Here is a 14,634-nt window from a genome sequence, read left to right as displayed (position 1 = left end):
AACAGATAATAGCTATTCTCAGTCATTTTCAGGTCTTGTAAATGTGCTATAGACTTAAACCTCTACAGTTTTATCAAGGGTTCGAACACAAAGTTTTACAAAGAATGAACAAAATCTATCCCTGTAAAAGTGTGTACGCTATTATTAGTCTCTCCAGTGGTTGGACCATTTGTGATTATATTACAGTGACACAAAATGAGGGAATGACAACATGAATATAGATTATTTCTGTAATTCATTTAAGGGTTGTCGTGTCAGATTCTGGAGCTAATGGAAAGACAAGGACATCTACATGACCTCTCTGTTTGGGAAATTTCTTGAGATAAAGGAACACAACATCAGTTATACATCAGAAGCTTTGAAACCCGTGATTCAATCAAAATTGTTCTCGTGTCTGTTTGTGTGCTAATTTTTATATATCGCTCACAGATAAAGTAAAATAAATGTTCCAGGATGAGTTGTAAAGGCATGAGAAACGGCTTAAAGCTCTCATGCTGCTGCTTCACACCTCTGACTGAAGAGCACTTCCACAACTTTGGGGTCAGCCAGAGTTGAAAGGTCACCTAGGTCCTTTTCATTTCGAGCGATCTGCCTCAGGACACGTCTCATGATCTTCCCTGGATAGGAAATTAAGAATATAAGATTTTATACCACTGTTCGACTCTTGATTCTGATTGGCCAGAAGGTGTTGATTATTTTTCTAATGGCACTAGTTTTGATAGTAGTTCCAGAATTCAAGGCTTCAAGCCACTGGATTATATTAAAACTCATATTCATATGGTAGACATGTGTGGTTGTTGATACTGTTAGGTTTTCTGTTTGTTTGGCATATGTGGAAGGAGTCTCCAGTGTCGGGTAAAGATATAAAATGCATCGAATGTAACCGTAAGTGGATAAAAGCATAAAAATGCTGTGGTATAAGAGGAATCAAAGATATTATCAGGATGGATTGGACATACAACAGAATATGAGTTAAGAATCTTAAGCACATCAAACCTGAACGGGTTTTGGGGAGTCCTGGGGCATTCTGGATGAAATCTGGAGTGGCTATCGGACCAATCTTCTCTCTCACTATGATAAACAAAATCATTTTGTTGCAGAAAAATCAGAAAAGCTACAATTAAAAGGGTTATAAATGGAAAAAAAAAGTTGCTCTAGGCAACCTCTGACCTTTCCTCTTGAGCTCCTCTATGAGTGTGCGGTTAAATTCTCGGCTGTCCTTAAGCGTGACGAAGCAGTAGAGACACTCGCCCTTGACGGTGTGAGGACAGCTGACCACGGCTGCTTCAGCCACAGCTGGGTGTTCTGATAACGCCGCCTCCACCTCGGCAGTGCTAAGCAAGTGCCCTGGAAAGAGGCAGAATTATATGTCACAGTTATCCCAAAGCTGTTATATTTGTGGCATTATTTGTTTATAAATTATTGGATTAACAGTAACTGCCCCACTCAAACATGACAGTAGTCCAGGTTCACCCCCCCCCCCCCCCAGGGGCATTCAATGTATCATGACAAGAAGAAGAATCTTAAGCTTTCTTATCTAGAAAATGCTCTTTATTTTATAACATTACAAAAAAAAAAAATACATTGTTCCAACAACAACTTTGAGCTGGAGAACAACCCTCAGCAGATCTACATACTCACAAACCTTTAACCCTCACCTGAGACATTCAGCATGTCATCTATTCTGCCAGTGATCCAGTAATAGCCATCTTTGTCCCTCCTGCATCCTGAAATTAAAGAACAGTGCAGCACAAGCCATGTCAGCGCAACACTGACATCTCTGTAGTGCAGCACAGTGCCAAGGAAACACAACACCAGAAGGTCATACAGCAATATAATAGATCTACAACAGCAATGGAGCATGCTCAAATCTGATTGGCTGGAATGTGCCTAGACTAAAAAAGAGGTAAAACTCTTTTTTTAATTTGATTGAATGTTTTTCTTTTCTACAGGAAAGTCTTTAGGACGGATGTTTTTTTGCGGTTTCTCAGTAAAAGAAAGTGTAGGAACGCCTAGGAACGCCTAGGAACGTGTAGGAAGTGTAAACAGGAACTTGATTCAAAGACGTTCCACAACATTAAATGTAACTATAAATGGATAAAAAGCTACAATAGTCTTTAAAATAATAATAATAATAATAATAATAATAATAATAATAATAATAATAATAATAAAATCTTGATACATTGCTGTGGTATAGGAGAAGTAAAATATTTTTGATATACAGTTATTGGAAACTAATCAACTTGATCACAATCGAAGCAGGGGCGTGGTCGAAGGCGGTTTGTGGAATTGTGGGCGGAGCCAAATTTTGTGATTATTGATTAGTAATGATGACACACCTGTGCTGAATCTGACTAAAGTCTGTTACTAAATGTTCTGAATCTGACGTGAAGTGAGCTGGAGCAGGAATGAGAGAGAGAGAGAGAGAGAGAGAGAGAGAGAGAGAGAGAGAGAGAGAGAGAGAGAGAGAGAGAGAGAGAGGAAGAGGAGAGCCGAGCCATGTGTGTGGTTACTGTAAAAGTGAAAGTTAAAAGATATTAAATAAAAGCACAGCTTGATTTGTTTCTCTAGTTTCTTCTTTCCAGAAACCCTTACAACTCGCTGAAATCACGTCACGTGAGGTCGTCATATAAGATGAGCTGCACTTACCATCTCCTGTCACATAAAACCCTGGAAACTTTTTGAAGTAAGTGTTCTGGAATCGTTCTTGATTTTGATAGATGCCCCGCATGATGCCCGGCCAGGGTTTCCGGAAAACCTGGAATCATTCAGTCAATCCTGAATTCTCTATGTGTTGTTGTGAATGCCCTAGTGTTGGTCATTTGTTAGAGTCAAACCCTATGGATTAACATACATGCTTTACAATTCAAATGGAATATATGCTGGGACAGCAATCTATAGCACCTTTTATATTTTAGCATAAAGCAAATGGTGTAAGAATGGGTAAGAACGTCCTTTTATACTGTACGTCCTTTCTGTATTTCATTTCCTAGCTCTGAATGTTCTAGTTCTTCTTCCATATCATTTTACATGAAAGTCAAGCTGCTCTCACCAGGTAGCCCTCGGCCTCTCCATCCAGCTCCTCTCCGTGCTCGTTCAGGATTGTGGGCTGCACACCGAAAAACGGTAATGTCTGCACAATACACAAGAATGTAAAAGACAAAACAAGAATATTATCTCATACATATAGCAACGGCTACATATACATCCCAAACAACAAAGTACTGCCAGCTAAATGAGTCTACATGACAACATATTATAAGTGCACAAAAAAACACTCACGTCATGTTTCGTTACTTAAAAACGCTATACACAACAAGAGTATACTGTCTGCTGATGCGTATAACAGGAATTCACTGTACCAGTAAAGAACCCGATGAATTAATCATTTATAAATGTTCATATGTTAAATCTAATTAAGAAAGCTACATGAATTTTTGAAGACTTACTGCAGATCCTGGCTTTAGTGGTGTTGCTGCAGGCAATGGAGTCAGAACATGACCTCCCTAAAGACCAAATACATGACTTTCAATACAAAATTATTTATTTACTTAGTCAAACACAAAACACTCAGCATTTTAAAATCCTTGTTCATTTCGGTCTCTTGTACACGGTTGGTTAGATGACCGAGCAAAATAAAGTTTTACTATTCTCTGTAGGTGTATAAATGTTAGCATGAACATGTTTTTTTCTGTTGGTATTTATGTATTTTACCGTCTCAGTCTGCCAAAAGGTGTCGACCACGGGGCATCTACCCTGACCTACGACATTGTGGTACCAGAGCCAGGCTTCAGGATTTATTGGCTCTCCTACGGTTCCCAGTACACGCAAACTTGACACATCATATCTGAAACAGACCGAGAAAGACAGATTATATCAGTGATATTTTGTGATAATATCATGGGCCTTTAGAGGGTCAGAGGTCACTGTAGATCATAATAATTGCAGATGTCAGTTGTGATTGTTAATAGACAGTGTAAATTGATATCATTTCCTATTAAGCTGGACAATCATCTTATGTAAGCAACATGAGCAGGAACCATAATGCATATTCATATAAAGTGATATTATGAAACTGACATTGATGTATTTTTTCGTACTTAATCTGTACATGTCAGTTTATGTACCATAATTTGTTATGTAAGGGAATAAAACACTTTGGATGTGCTGTTTTAGGAAAATAATAAACAGTGGGACAGTGTAATGAAGCCCAGTGCAAAGCAGAGTCATATAACCTACTTAGAGGCTTATAAAGTACTTCGAGTGTCTCTTATTATCTATATAGCATTTACTTATTTAACACATACAAGTTAATACAGTAATAAAGCAGGACTAAAGCAGCCATTAACATTCTCCATTTTGTATTCATTTTTTGTCTCCAGGAGATGGCACCAGTTCCACTCTTCTGGCAGAAGAAAACTGCAGAATGAACCCAGTGAACCCTGACATGCCACGAAAACCAGTGAGTTCCAGTTACATCCTACACCAGAGACTGCAGTACTGATTACTGTTTTGACCGCAGTCACCTATCAAGGCCCAGAGTTTGGAGAAGCTCTTCAGAAAGCATCAGAATAACTAGCAGTTTGTGTTGATAGAACAGAATGATGGTGTAAAATGAAATGTAAATTACATAGAATTGCGTGTCATGAAAAAGGTATCATTTGAGTATGATGTGCAGTCTGGCGTGTCAGTTCGTCTGGGTTTGCAATCTAAAAAGACAGAATTACTGAGTGAACTTGGGATAAATCTAAATTCTAATTTTAAACTGCTTTCAGTTTCAAGGCCATGTATCGAAGCTTTGCATGTATCACCTCTATGTGCCGTGCTGGTGCACTGGCGAGATTCCCACCTAACAGCTCCAATTTGTGTGTGGGTTTCTACGTGATCTTCCCGTGTGTCCAAAGATCAAGCATTTTTGCTAGTTTGTGTGTTTGCTATTTTAGGAACTAAAGGCTAATTATTATTATTATTATTATTATTATTATTATTATTATTATTATTATTATTTATTTATTTATTTATTTATTATTATTATTATTATTATTATTATTATTATTATTATTATTACAGAATCTCTGACTGTATTGAACAGCCTCATTATAACATGCTATGAACCTATACAACATTTGTTAGACTGTATATTTATAATCACACCCTCCAGTGTCACCCATGTGAGGATGAGGTTCCCCTTTGAGCCTGGTTCCTCTCAAGGTTTCTTCCTTTACCATCTAAGGGAGTTTTTCCTTGCCACTGCTGCCCGAGTCACCTCAGACTTGCTCATTGTTGATAAATACATACACATTGTGAACTAAATCTTTCTAATCTTGAATTTTGTATCCTATTAATCTTTATATTATTCTTTATATTAACCTTTTGTTCTATGTTTATGTTCCGTAAAGCTGCTTTGAATTGAATTGAACCTATGAATGCAATTCGTCCTCTGGACATGATCCTAATTGCAGCTGGGTGACATGTTTTTTAACCTGCTTAAGTTCTACAACACCACACAGCTCCTGCGCTCCCTCCACTGGCTTCCGGTAGCTGAACGCATCAGATTTAAAACACTGGTGCTAGCCTACAAAGCCAAAAATGGACCAGCTCTCTCTTACCTCAAAGCTTTTTTCACTCCTCACACTGCACCTCGTTCCCTCAGAGCTACCAGCACTGCTCGACTGATCGCACCATCTCTCAGAGTAACAGGTAGGTATACATCAAGACTCTTTTCTGTTCTGGCACCGAGGTGGTAGAATGAACTTGCACTAGATGTCCGAACAGCTGAGTCACTGGCTGTCTTCAAACGATGTTAGAAGACCTTCATCTTCCTGAAATACTAAAGCTAGCATTTTTTTTCTCTGGTTGTTTTATGTTGAGAAAAAAAAAACCCTGAACAGAGCTTTAGGTTGATGGATGTATGATGTATTCATTGATAGAGACTTCAAATCACCTCATCGTGTTTTATTCCTTACTTAAAAGCATCCGTTCGTCCGACCCACATCAGACCGACGAAAGTGCTCTTTAGGTATTCATTCGTAATACAAATTGCAAATGATGATCAAATTTGACACCTTCAACTAGATCACACGTCACAGGTATGATCTTCTCTTTGAACTGGTACAGAAGATTGGATTTTCACCAGCATTATGGATTATATCCTGAGAGGTGTGTGCACAGAAATGTGTAGCGATATAATCCACTCACTTTTGCAGTGGCTCGCTTCCGAACTTCATAAGCAGCCTGATGGCAGTGGGCGCTGTGTAGAACTTAGATACTTTGTGCTTCTCTATGATCTCCCAAATCCTGCCCACGTGAGGGTAGACCGGAATGCCTTCAAACTGCCATGTGTCCACACAAACACACACACACACACACACACACACACACACACACACACACACACACACACACACACACACACACACACACACACACACAAGTCTGATTATATGAACTAACCACATAGAGTCCATAGAGTAAAGAATACATACTTTGGCTTACAGACTTACCAGCACACTTGTCGCACCGTTGGCTAATGGACCATATGTGATGTAGGAGTGGCCTGTGATCCAGCCAATGTCTGCGGTGCACCAATACACATCGTCAAGGTGATAATCAAAGACGTGTTTGAACGTAAGAGATGTGTAGAGCAGGTAGCCAGCAATCGTGTGCAGTATGCCCTACGGGACAAAACGATTAGCTATAGTCTGGACGTTTATGGTATTGTTGTACGTTGTTCACTATTACGTAAATACAGTACTAGCTTGATTACTGAATACAGTTTTTAGTGCTATAGCTCATAAATGTAAAGGTGAATGTCCTTGCCTTGGGTTTGCCCGTGGACCCGCTGGTGTAGAGGATGAAGAGTGGGTCTTCAGCATCCAGCCACTCAGGCTCACACTCCTCTGATGCACTGTTCACAACGTCGTCCCACCACACATCACACTCTGCATTCCACGGTGTCTAAAACACACGTATACAGACAAATCTGCATAAACTAAGACATATACATAGTAGGGATGTAAACCAGTATGAGTATGTTATTTGGAAGAAACATGCTGTATAACAGGGACCCTAAGTTTTGGGATCTTCTTCAGTTCAGATTTGACCTGCCATGATTTCTTGGTTTTGGAGACACTCCAGGATGCAGTGCTCTTGAAAAGCTTCCAAAATAATAAAAAAAATACATCTAGGACCTTAGAAGTAAACAGTACAAATACTATAGTACATACAGTACATCCACAAGGTAGGATGCTACTCTGGAGACTCTCATCAGCGATTCATCAACGAGTCATATTGGAATTTTTGGAAATTCTTTGCAGAATTTGTATTCTGTTTTCTAAATGGATATGCATTCAGATTTAAATAGGATGTTTCTTTAGAAAGCTTTAGAGGTGTATATCCGGGCATAAATGGTCAAAAAGTCAGGTAAGTGTGGTGCTTTTATTTTCATGCAGGCACAACTGAGCGGTCAGGTTTTAGGCTAGAGGAGCATTGTGAAATGTAAATGCAGTTCACTTTACAATAAGCTACTAGTGGGATTAATCCTGCTTTTTTAATCTTGCTAATGCAGGTATTACTTTTGTTACAAAAAATAAAAAATAAAAAAACAATCCCATACACATCTCTAGTTATACCGGTTATGAACTCGAGTGATGTAGCTGATGTTGAGGAACTGACAGAGCCAGAATTCACATTTCTCCCATTTTGGGATTTTTCCTGTGTTTTTCAGTGTTTCCAAGAGCATTGTGTAGGGATTATTTAATTTTTTAATGTCACATTTAAGCCACAGATAAGGATTTCATTATGTAAGTTTAAGCAGTTGTTATTGTGAATGTTGTATTAAATAAATAAAAAAGTTTCAGCTTATAGCTTACCAACCTGTAGCTTATTGCAGGTACTGGTTATCCTGAAGGCATGATGTTTTACTACAAGGCATTTCTGGACTGTAAAGGAGCTTCTGAGATAAACAGAGAGAGAGAGAGAGAGAGAGAGAGAGAGAGAGAGAGAGAGAGAGAGAGAGAGAGAGAGAGAGAGATGATGATGATGATGATGATGGTGATGACTCAGCTACTCCACCACGCTTCCAGGTTAATTTAAATATTTAGATAGACCTTTAGAGATGCAAGAGTTTAATCATTTCTGGCACAGCAATTCAGGTCAGCAAATTGTAGTTTGTATAGCGTGGAAGTGAAATACGTGTCATCGTGCCGTCACATCCACTTATCTTTGTGTTCGGTGAGTCAGAGTGTCAGCACCTAACGATAGTGAACAGTTTCTACTAGATTATTCACCATCGTTCCTTTTTTCATGCTTCATCTCATTGCCCTCTTTAGCTGCATGTATGTTTCATTTCACCTGTCACCATGACGACGGGCACATGACGTTTCCAAACCGTGCTGTTGCCCAGCAACTTGTCGCCGGTAGCCGAGGCTTTGAGTGGCTGAGTGGAGGATGTTAAGCCTCTATAAAGGAAGCTGGAGAAGGGGTTTGGTACTAATGGGTCCAGACTGTGGCTTGTTAGGGCAGGTCTTGGCAAACAGAAGCTCGTTTAGCTGAAAATAAGAAGACGAGGAGACTTACTTTTCTCTGCAGTGCTCCAAAGCAAGGTCTGAAATCTGCTTCAGGTTGATCAGTTTATCTCCCCTGTAAACGCCGTCTGTAGGTCAGACACACAAAAGCATAAACAAATGTTTACACACCTTATTTACTGAAAAACAAGAGATAACCACCACAAATACAGGATAATACAGTCATGTTGAATCAGATTCCTTAGTGGCACAGTGTCGCATGTTGGTGTGTACAGTATGTTACCTGCCGTCACCAGGATGCTACACTGAGCGTCCACGATCCTTTCAGCCAGAGACTCGCAAGAAAACCCTGCAAACTGAAGCACCGACACAATGACAAAGAGAACAGAAAGAGTTTTGTCAGGATTAAATGTTTATAAGTGATATTTTATAACCAGCCATGTTTTATAAGTGATGTTTGATCCTTTAGTGTCACACTGGAGATATAAATCTCTAATGTCAACAAATGATGAAAGTTTATTTTTTTATACGTTTCACTTAGCCCATGTCCAGTTCTTCAATAATGTTAAGCAGAGTTGGTTTAGAATTATGTAAAATATTCTATTCTTGATATCAGAATAAAAATATTTTATTTTTGAGTTGTGCAAAAAAAAAAGACATTAAAATTATCCTTTCAATATTTACAGTTGAAAAATATATATTTTTACACATGGAAATATCACTAGTGAATATTAAATATTTAGTAGAAAAAAAAGTTTAGTTTTTTTTCCATTAGTGAAAATAAAATTCTTACTAGTTAAAATTTTTCATTTTGATGTCAAGAATTGTATTTTTACTTGTGGAAATAAAATGCAATTCCTGTTATTAAGAAAGCCATGATACATATGTCTCACATGAAATTAATTTCCACATGTATAAATTAATTTCTACATACGATAAAAATAAATAAATAAATAAATAAATAAATAAATAAATAATAATAATAATTATTATTATTATTATTATCTATTTGTTTGTTTGTTTGTTTCAGTGCAATTTCGCAATTTCTATTTGGAATTTCAGCACCTAAAACACTGCACTTCCATGCGGTTTTCACGTGTTATTAAACATTGTATTATAATCAGATGCAAAAATATGTATGTGATGTTTCTGTAAAGGTTAATGCAATTTGCATATAATTTTAGACAAGACAGCCACATTAGCTTGAGTGTAACCCTTAAAGACAAACACTTTGGACATGGCTCAATGATCAGCTAGATCTGGCATAAGAAATGTGGTTTAAACAAACTTGTTCAGTTCTAAAAAGTAGGACAATGGCCTGGTCTCACAGCCAACTAACCCTAAAATAGACTTTGATATGTCGTTACAACGAACCTTGAAGGTTAGCCGGCAGTATTTTTAACTTTGCCCGAATAGCAAAAAGTAGTCCTGGCAGAAGCAGACTGAGTTTATATGTTCTTCCATACACTCAATGCCTGAAGAAAAACATATAAAACCTGGAGGTTTTCCGTTTCTTAGATTTCAATAAATAGCTCATAAACCTGTGGCTGAACCTGAATGTGTTCTCTCTCTCTCTCTCTCTCTCTCTCTCTCTCTCTCTCTCTCTCTCTCTCTCTCTCTCTCTCTCTCTCTCTCTCTCTCTCTCTCTCACTCTGTGTGTGTGTGTGTGTGTGTGTGTGTGTGTGTGTGTGTGTGTGTGTGTGTGTGTGTGTGTGTGTGTTTAATCAGCAGTGACTAAGCAGTGCATATCCGACTTGGTGCATACACACAGCACCGCTTCAGGAAAAGAGAAAGCATGCTGCTGCAATACTGTGCCTGGTTCCAAACAGAACCTGTTGCAGGTAACAGAGATTCTGATGGACACGTACCACAATGGAATGCACTGCCCCTATTCGAGCACAGGCTAGCATGGTGAACACAAGCTCGGGGATCATAGGCAAATAAATGGCCACTCTGTCTCCTTTCTTTATACCTGAAACAGAGAAAGACACACTTTATTCCAACTAGTTCTTCCTATTATTAGCTTTGCATACGTTTATACCGTCTAAAAAGTTTTGTTGTAGTTGATATCTTGAACTAAATAATGTGAGGGACGTATTATTGAAACATAGACAGACAGACAGACAGACAGACAGACAGACAGACAGACAGACAGACAGACAGACAGACAGATAGATAGATAGATAGATAGATAGATAGATAGATAGATAGATAGATAGATAGATAGATAGATAGATAGATAGATGGACAGATGGACAGATGGATGGATAGATAAGTATTAAGTTGTATTAAGTGGTCCCTTAATACAACTACTACTACTTAATACTGCTACACTTCTGTAAATTTATTATTTTATTATTTTATAGCAAAATAGTGAAAAATGTGCAAAATGTCCATGGATCCATCCATGTTCTATACTTCTAATACACCAGGGCCGTATTCATAACTAAGTATCTTATCTCGAGTGATTCAGTATCAATCACAGAGCAACTCTGCTTTTAAAATCTGCTCTATTATAAACCTTCACTCTGTCTCCATGTTAAGATATTTGAGTCTATATCGTGTAGGGATTGCGTTCGTGACCGATCATATTAGAGATGCTCAAACATCTGTTAAAAAAAATTTTATAAATGTAATGTAAATGTAAACAAATTATATCATTTCTGCCACTATAGCACTTTGGCTCATCTCATTGTTAGCACGTCTCTGAATGCTAATTTATATACACATGATCAAATCTGTATCATTTTATTAACTCACTATCATTACTAAATATTGTATACAATACATTTCTTCTCCATCTTCACCTTTCGGCCATTTTCTCCTCTGCTAAAGAAACTCTTACGCCTCTTAAATGTCCTCCTCATTACTCCTAACACGTTTCGACCTCAAGAGCACTTTTAAGGGTTAAGATGCTTTATGAATAACTTTTATTATTACCAGGATCTTAGTTTAACTTTAATAGGAAACACCCACATTTCTATTTTTCTTAGAATTATGTCACTGGGAGCAATTCATTGCACTAAGAATCTTTATGAATACAGGCCCTGGCCTTCTAATTCCAGGGGACTTGGGCATGTACAGGGTGCTAATCCATTAAAGACACCCCCCACACACACACACACACACAATCATTCACACACTACAGATAATTTAGGGATGTCAGTCAGCCAAGAACGCACATCTTTGGATGGAGGAAATGGGGGGTATCCAAAGGAAACCCTCAATGCACAGGGAGAACATGGGAACTCCACACACAGAGCAGAAATGGGAATTAAACCTTCAACCCATGAGCTGCAGTGATGTTCTAGCATATTACTAACAGATAAATGATGTCTGTGATTATTGCTTCTGCTCACATCTAATAATAATTTACATCATTTAGCAGACACACTTATTCAGAGCAAATTACATTTTATCCCATTTTTATACAACTGAGTGATTAAGGGTTAAGGCCGCAGCTCAGGGACCAAACAGTGGCAGCTTGGTAAACCTGGGATTCAAACTCACAACCTTTTAATTGGCAGTCTAACACCTTAACCATTAGATTAACACAAGGATCTTACCCAGCTGCTTGAGCGCATTAGCACATCTGCACACCTCCTTTAGTAGCTGACTGTATGTGATGGTAAGGTGATGGTCAGGTGAGTTCCCTTCCCTACAAAAGCAATCAGGAGAAAAATAAACCCCACAGATACAGCAATACACATTTCATCAAGGATGTGGAGAGTAACCTTAACACAAGTAACCTTAACACAGGGATCTAGTCTGGATGCATATCTAATTCCCATTATTAAATATTAAATGTTAAATTTCTGCCTCTTTTCTTTAGTAAACAGAGTTTATCTAAAGAAAAAATGTCCCTTTTTTATGTGAAGATAACATGTTCGCCGGCAGTCTTGTCCAAGTTACATTTGGATGTACATCAGCAATGTGTTTGGACAGTAATGTTTATTGCACAAGCTAAAAGGACGGCCAGATGACTGAATTACAATATGGCCAGCAGCCTGAACAAAGCTTTACTGTTTGCTCTGGCTCAAAAACCAGTCTGCACATTGGACTGAGACATTTTATCACTGTAAGACAACTAGGTGCATGATATATTCACAATCAAGCAATCCTGGACCAGAAAATAACCTTCAGTTGAACATGTACATGAGAAATCTTAGCTCTGGTCTTTAAGGCTTTTTGCACCTGTCTGTCAGTATATTAAAAGGAGCAAGAAATGATAACAAGACAGTCTGGATCCCGGAGAAGTGACTTTGTGGGTACAGTGCTAGGCTGTTGCATCATCATGCATTGTTACTAAGTCATAAATATTCCCGGATCTTGTTTCCGGGAACTTTGACTGTGCCTTATGGACTATGGATTTGGCCTGGCAGTTTCAAACAGAACTGGGAATTGTTGGAAAGAGTCTGTGTGCATGTTTTCAACAACACTCTTGGTTAATGACTAACTACCCTCCTTTGATTATTAGCATTCACTGGCACTAGACGAGAATCACCACATCAGCTGAACCCAACTGATGACACATACACTTTTCCTGGGATGACCCACATTGTGTTCCCACACTGATATTTGCTTGGATGCAATGATTTTATGATGCATGATGTACTGACTGATCAATTATATACTTGCACTTTATAAGACCTTTAATGCTGTTTTGTTAGCATAGTATATATCAATGGTATTTTATTTAACTATTACAAAAAGACAGACTCTGCAAGATTGCATTATATAATACATAGTAGATCTTGTTTTGCAAAGGAATTTATATTTCTCTTTAGAAGTAAGTATTATAGCAACCTGTAAGGATCCATGATGGATGGTCGAGGTGTATGCAGTTTCATTAAAGGATCATCGATGGATCATCAATGGATCAACTGCTAGTGTTACATTTGCTATAATAATGATTAGGTTTAAAGCCTAATTGACCAGTCATGTGAACTGAAGGTCTCTAGTCTAAAGCTTGATCACCTAAAGTATAAATGATGTAAAAAGAAATACTTTTCAAAAGAAGATATCTATCTATCTATCTATCTATCTATCTATCTATCTATCTATCTATCTATCTATCTATCTATCTATCTATCTATCTATCTATCTATCTATCTGTCTGTCTGTCTGTCTGTCTGTCTGTCTGTCTGTCTGTCTGTCTGTCTGTCTATTGATCATGTCTACTGTTTAAATGCTTGCACTGAAAGGAGGTCCATGATTACGGCTGAAATTTAGGAATATTTATGTTCTGAATAATAAATAAGAAAATCTTTGAGTTATAACACTTCTAACACTCAAAGAAGTTACATCGTTCACAGTAAAGTCCTGTTCTCACACATTGGTGATGAAGCTCTGATATGATTAGTGTGAGGGTGATGAAGAAACTTGCAAGCTCACCAGTGGTAAGCCACTTTCTCGCCCAGGTTCCGGTCTAGCACGTTGCGGTCTAGCACATTGTAGCACATATTGGTCTTTGCTCCCTCCATGAACTTGATGTAAACCTGGTCCTTTGTCATATCAAAGTTATACTGCAGGATCTGGCCTGTCGGAGGTTTCTTCCAGTAAAACTCCTGAGCAACCTCCCTCCAGAACTCTGTGGATTAGCAGACCAGTCAAGTCGTATAAGTAGCCCTAAGCCATTGCACATCTTATTTTGATCTAGATTTGTATGCACATTTCCCTAGGTTTCACTTCTTCTATTTTTCAGCTCACTTACCTTCAGGATCTTCAGTGGACCTTTTGTACATTGCAAGATATGAGTTAAAATCAGGCACATGGGCAACCTTTTGCAAATCTTCTGGAGGAAAGTATACTTTCTTGTTCTTTTCTTGAAGCCCAGGAACAACCATGTTTGTCAGATGGATTTAAAAGTTGAAGCGGTTGATAAGAAACGTCGTGTTCCTTTAACTCTCAAAAGCATTGACAGCTGGGTACTGCCCTGCACTTAAACTATGAAGCAGTTTATTGTGGCTGTCAGTGTAAGTCCCGCCTCCACATCCTGATGTCATATTATTTCTTCAGTCTGCTCAGGATCTAACTGGCCAATCAGAATGATCGGGTTGACACTCCTACTTTTTCATTGGTTTTATAGCCTGCCTCCTGCTGATCC

At 38.3% G+C, this 14,634-nt stretch overlaps 1 protein-coding gene across 2 annotated transcripts; it reads right to left on the bottom strand.

The window, feature by feature from the left end:
* Positions 1–216: 216 nt before the first annotated feature.
* acss2l (acyl-CoA synthetase short chain family member 2 like) lies at positions 217–14,490 on the bottom strand. 2 transcript variants are annotated; one of them, XM_027150880.2, is made up of 18 exons: positions 14,242–14,490; positions 13,923–14,118; positions 12,095–12,186; positions 10,397–10,500; positions 8,812–8,884; positions 8,581–8,656; positions 7,879–7,954; positions 6,823–6,960; positions 6,507–6,677; positions 6,202–6,335; positions 3,718–3,850; positions 3,453–3,509; positions 3,056–3,136; positions 2,653–2,761; positions 1,659–1,727; positions 1,171–1,347; positions 997–1,071; positions 217–617 (listed from the first exon to the last, which is right to left on the bottom strand). In XM_027150880.2, the coding sequence occupies exons 1-18, from the start codon at positions 14,372–14,374 to the stop codon at positions 490–492; spliced, it is 2,022 nt and encodes a 673-aa protein (XP_027006681.1). In that variant the 5' UTR covers positions 14,375–14,490; the 3' UTR covers positions 217–489. The 2 variants fall into 2 exon arrangements, with proteins under 2 accessions (XP_027006681.1, XP_027006680.1); XM_027150879.2 differs by having other exon boundaries at positions 7,879–7,957; positions 14,242–14,489.
* Positions 14,491–14,634: the final 144 nt, after the last annotated feature.

This window comes from Tachysurus fulvidraco, chromosome 22 (assembly GCF_022655615.1).
Source record: "Tachysurus fulvidraco isolate hzauxx_2018 chromosome 22, HZAU_PFXX_2.0, whole genome shotgun sequence".
NCBI classification, from domain to species: Eukaryota; Metazoa; Chordata; class Actinopteri; order Siluriformes; family Bagridae; genus Tachysurus; species Tachysurus fulvidraco.
This window is presented reverse-complemented; position numbering and strand designations above follow the sequence as displayed.

Coding starts and splice junctions, on each gene's coding strand:
- acss2l (XM_027150879.2), bottom strand. CDS start 14,374: ATGGTTGTTCCTGGGCTTCAAGAAAAGAACAAGAAAGTATACTTTCCT. Junction 14,119..14,241: donor GTCCACTGAAGATCCTGAAG/GTAAGTGAGCTG, acceptor GCTAATCCACAG/AGTTCTGGAGGGAGGTTGCT. Junction 618..996: donor ACTCCCCAAAACCCGTTCAG/GTTTGATGTGCT, acceptor TTTCCTATCCAG/GGAAGATCATGAGACGTGTC.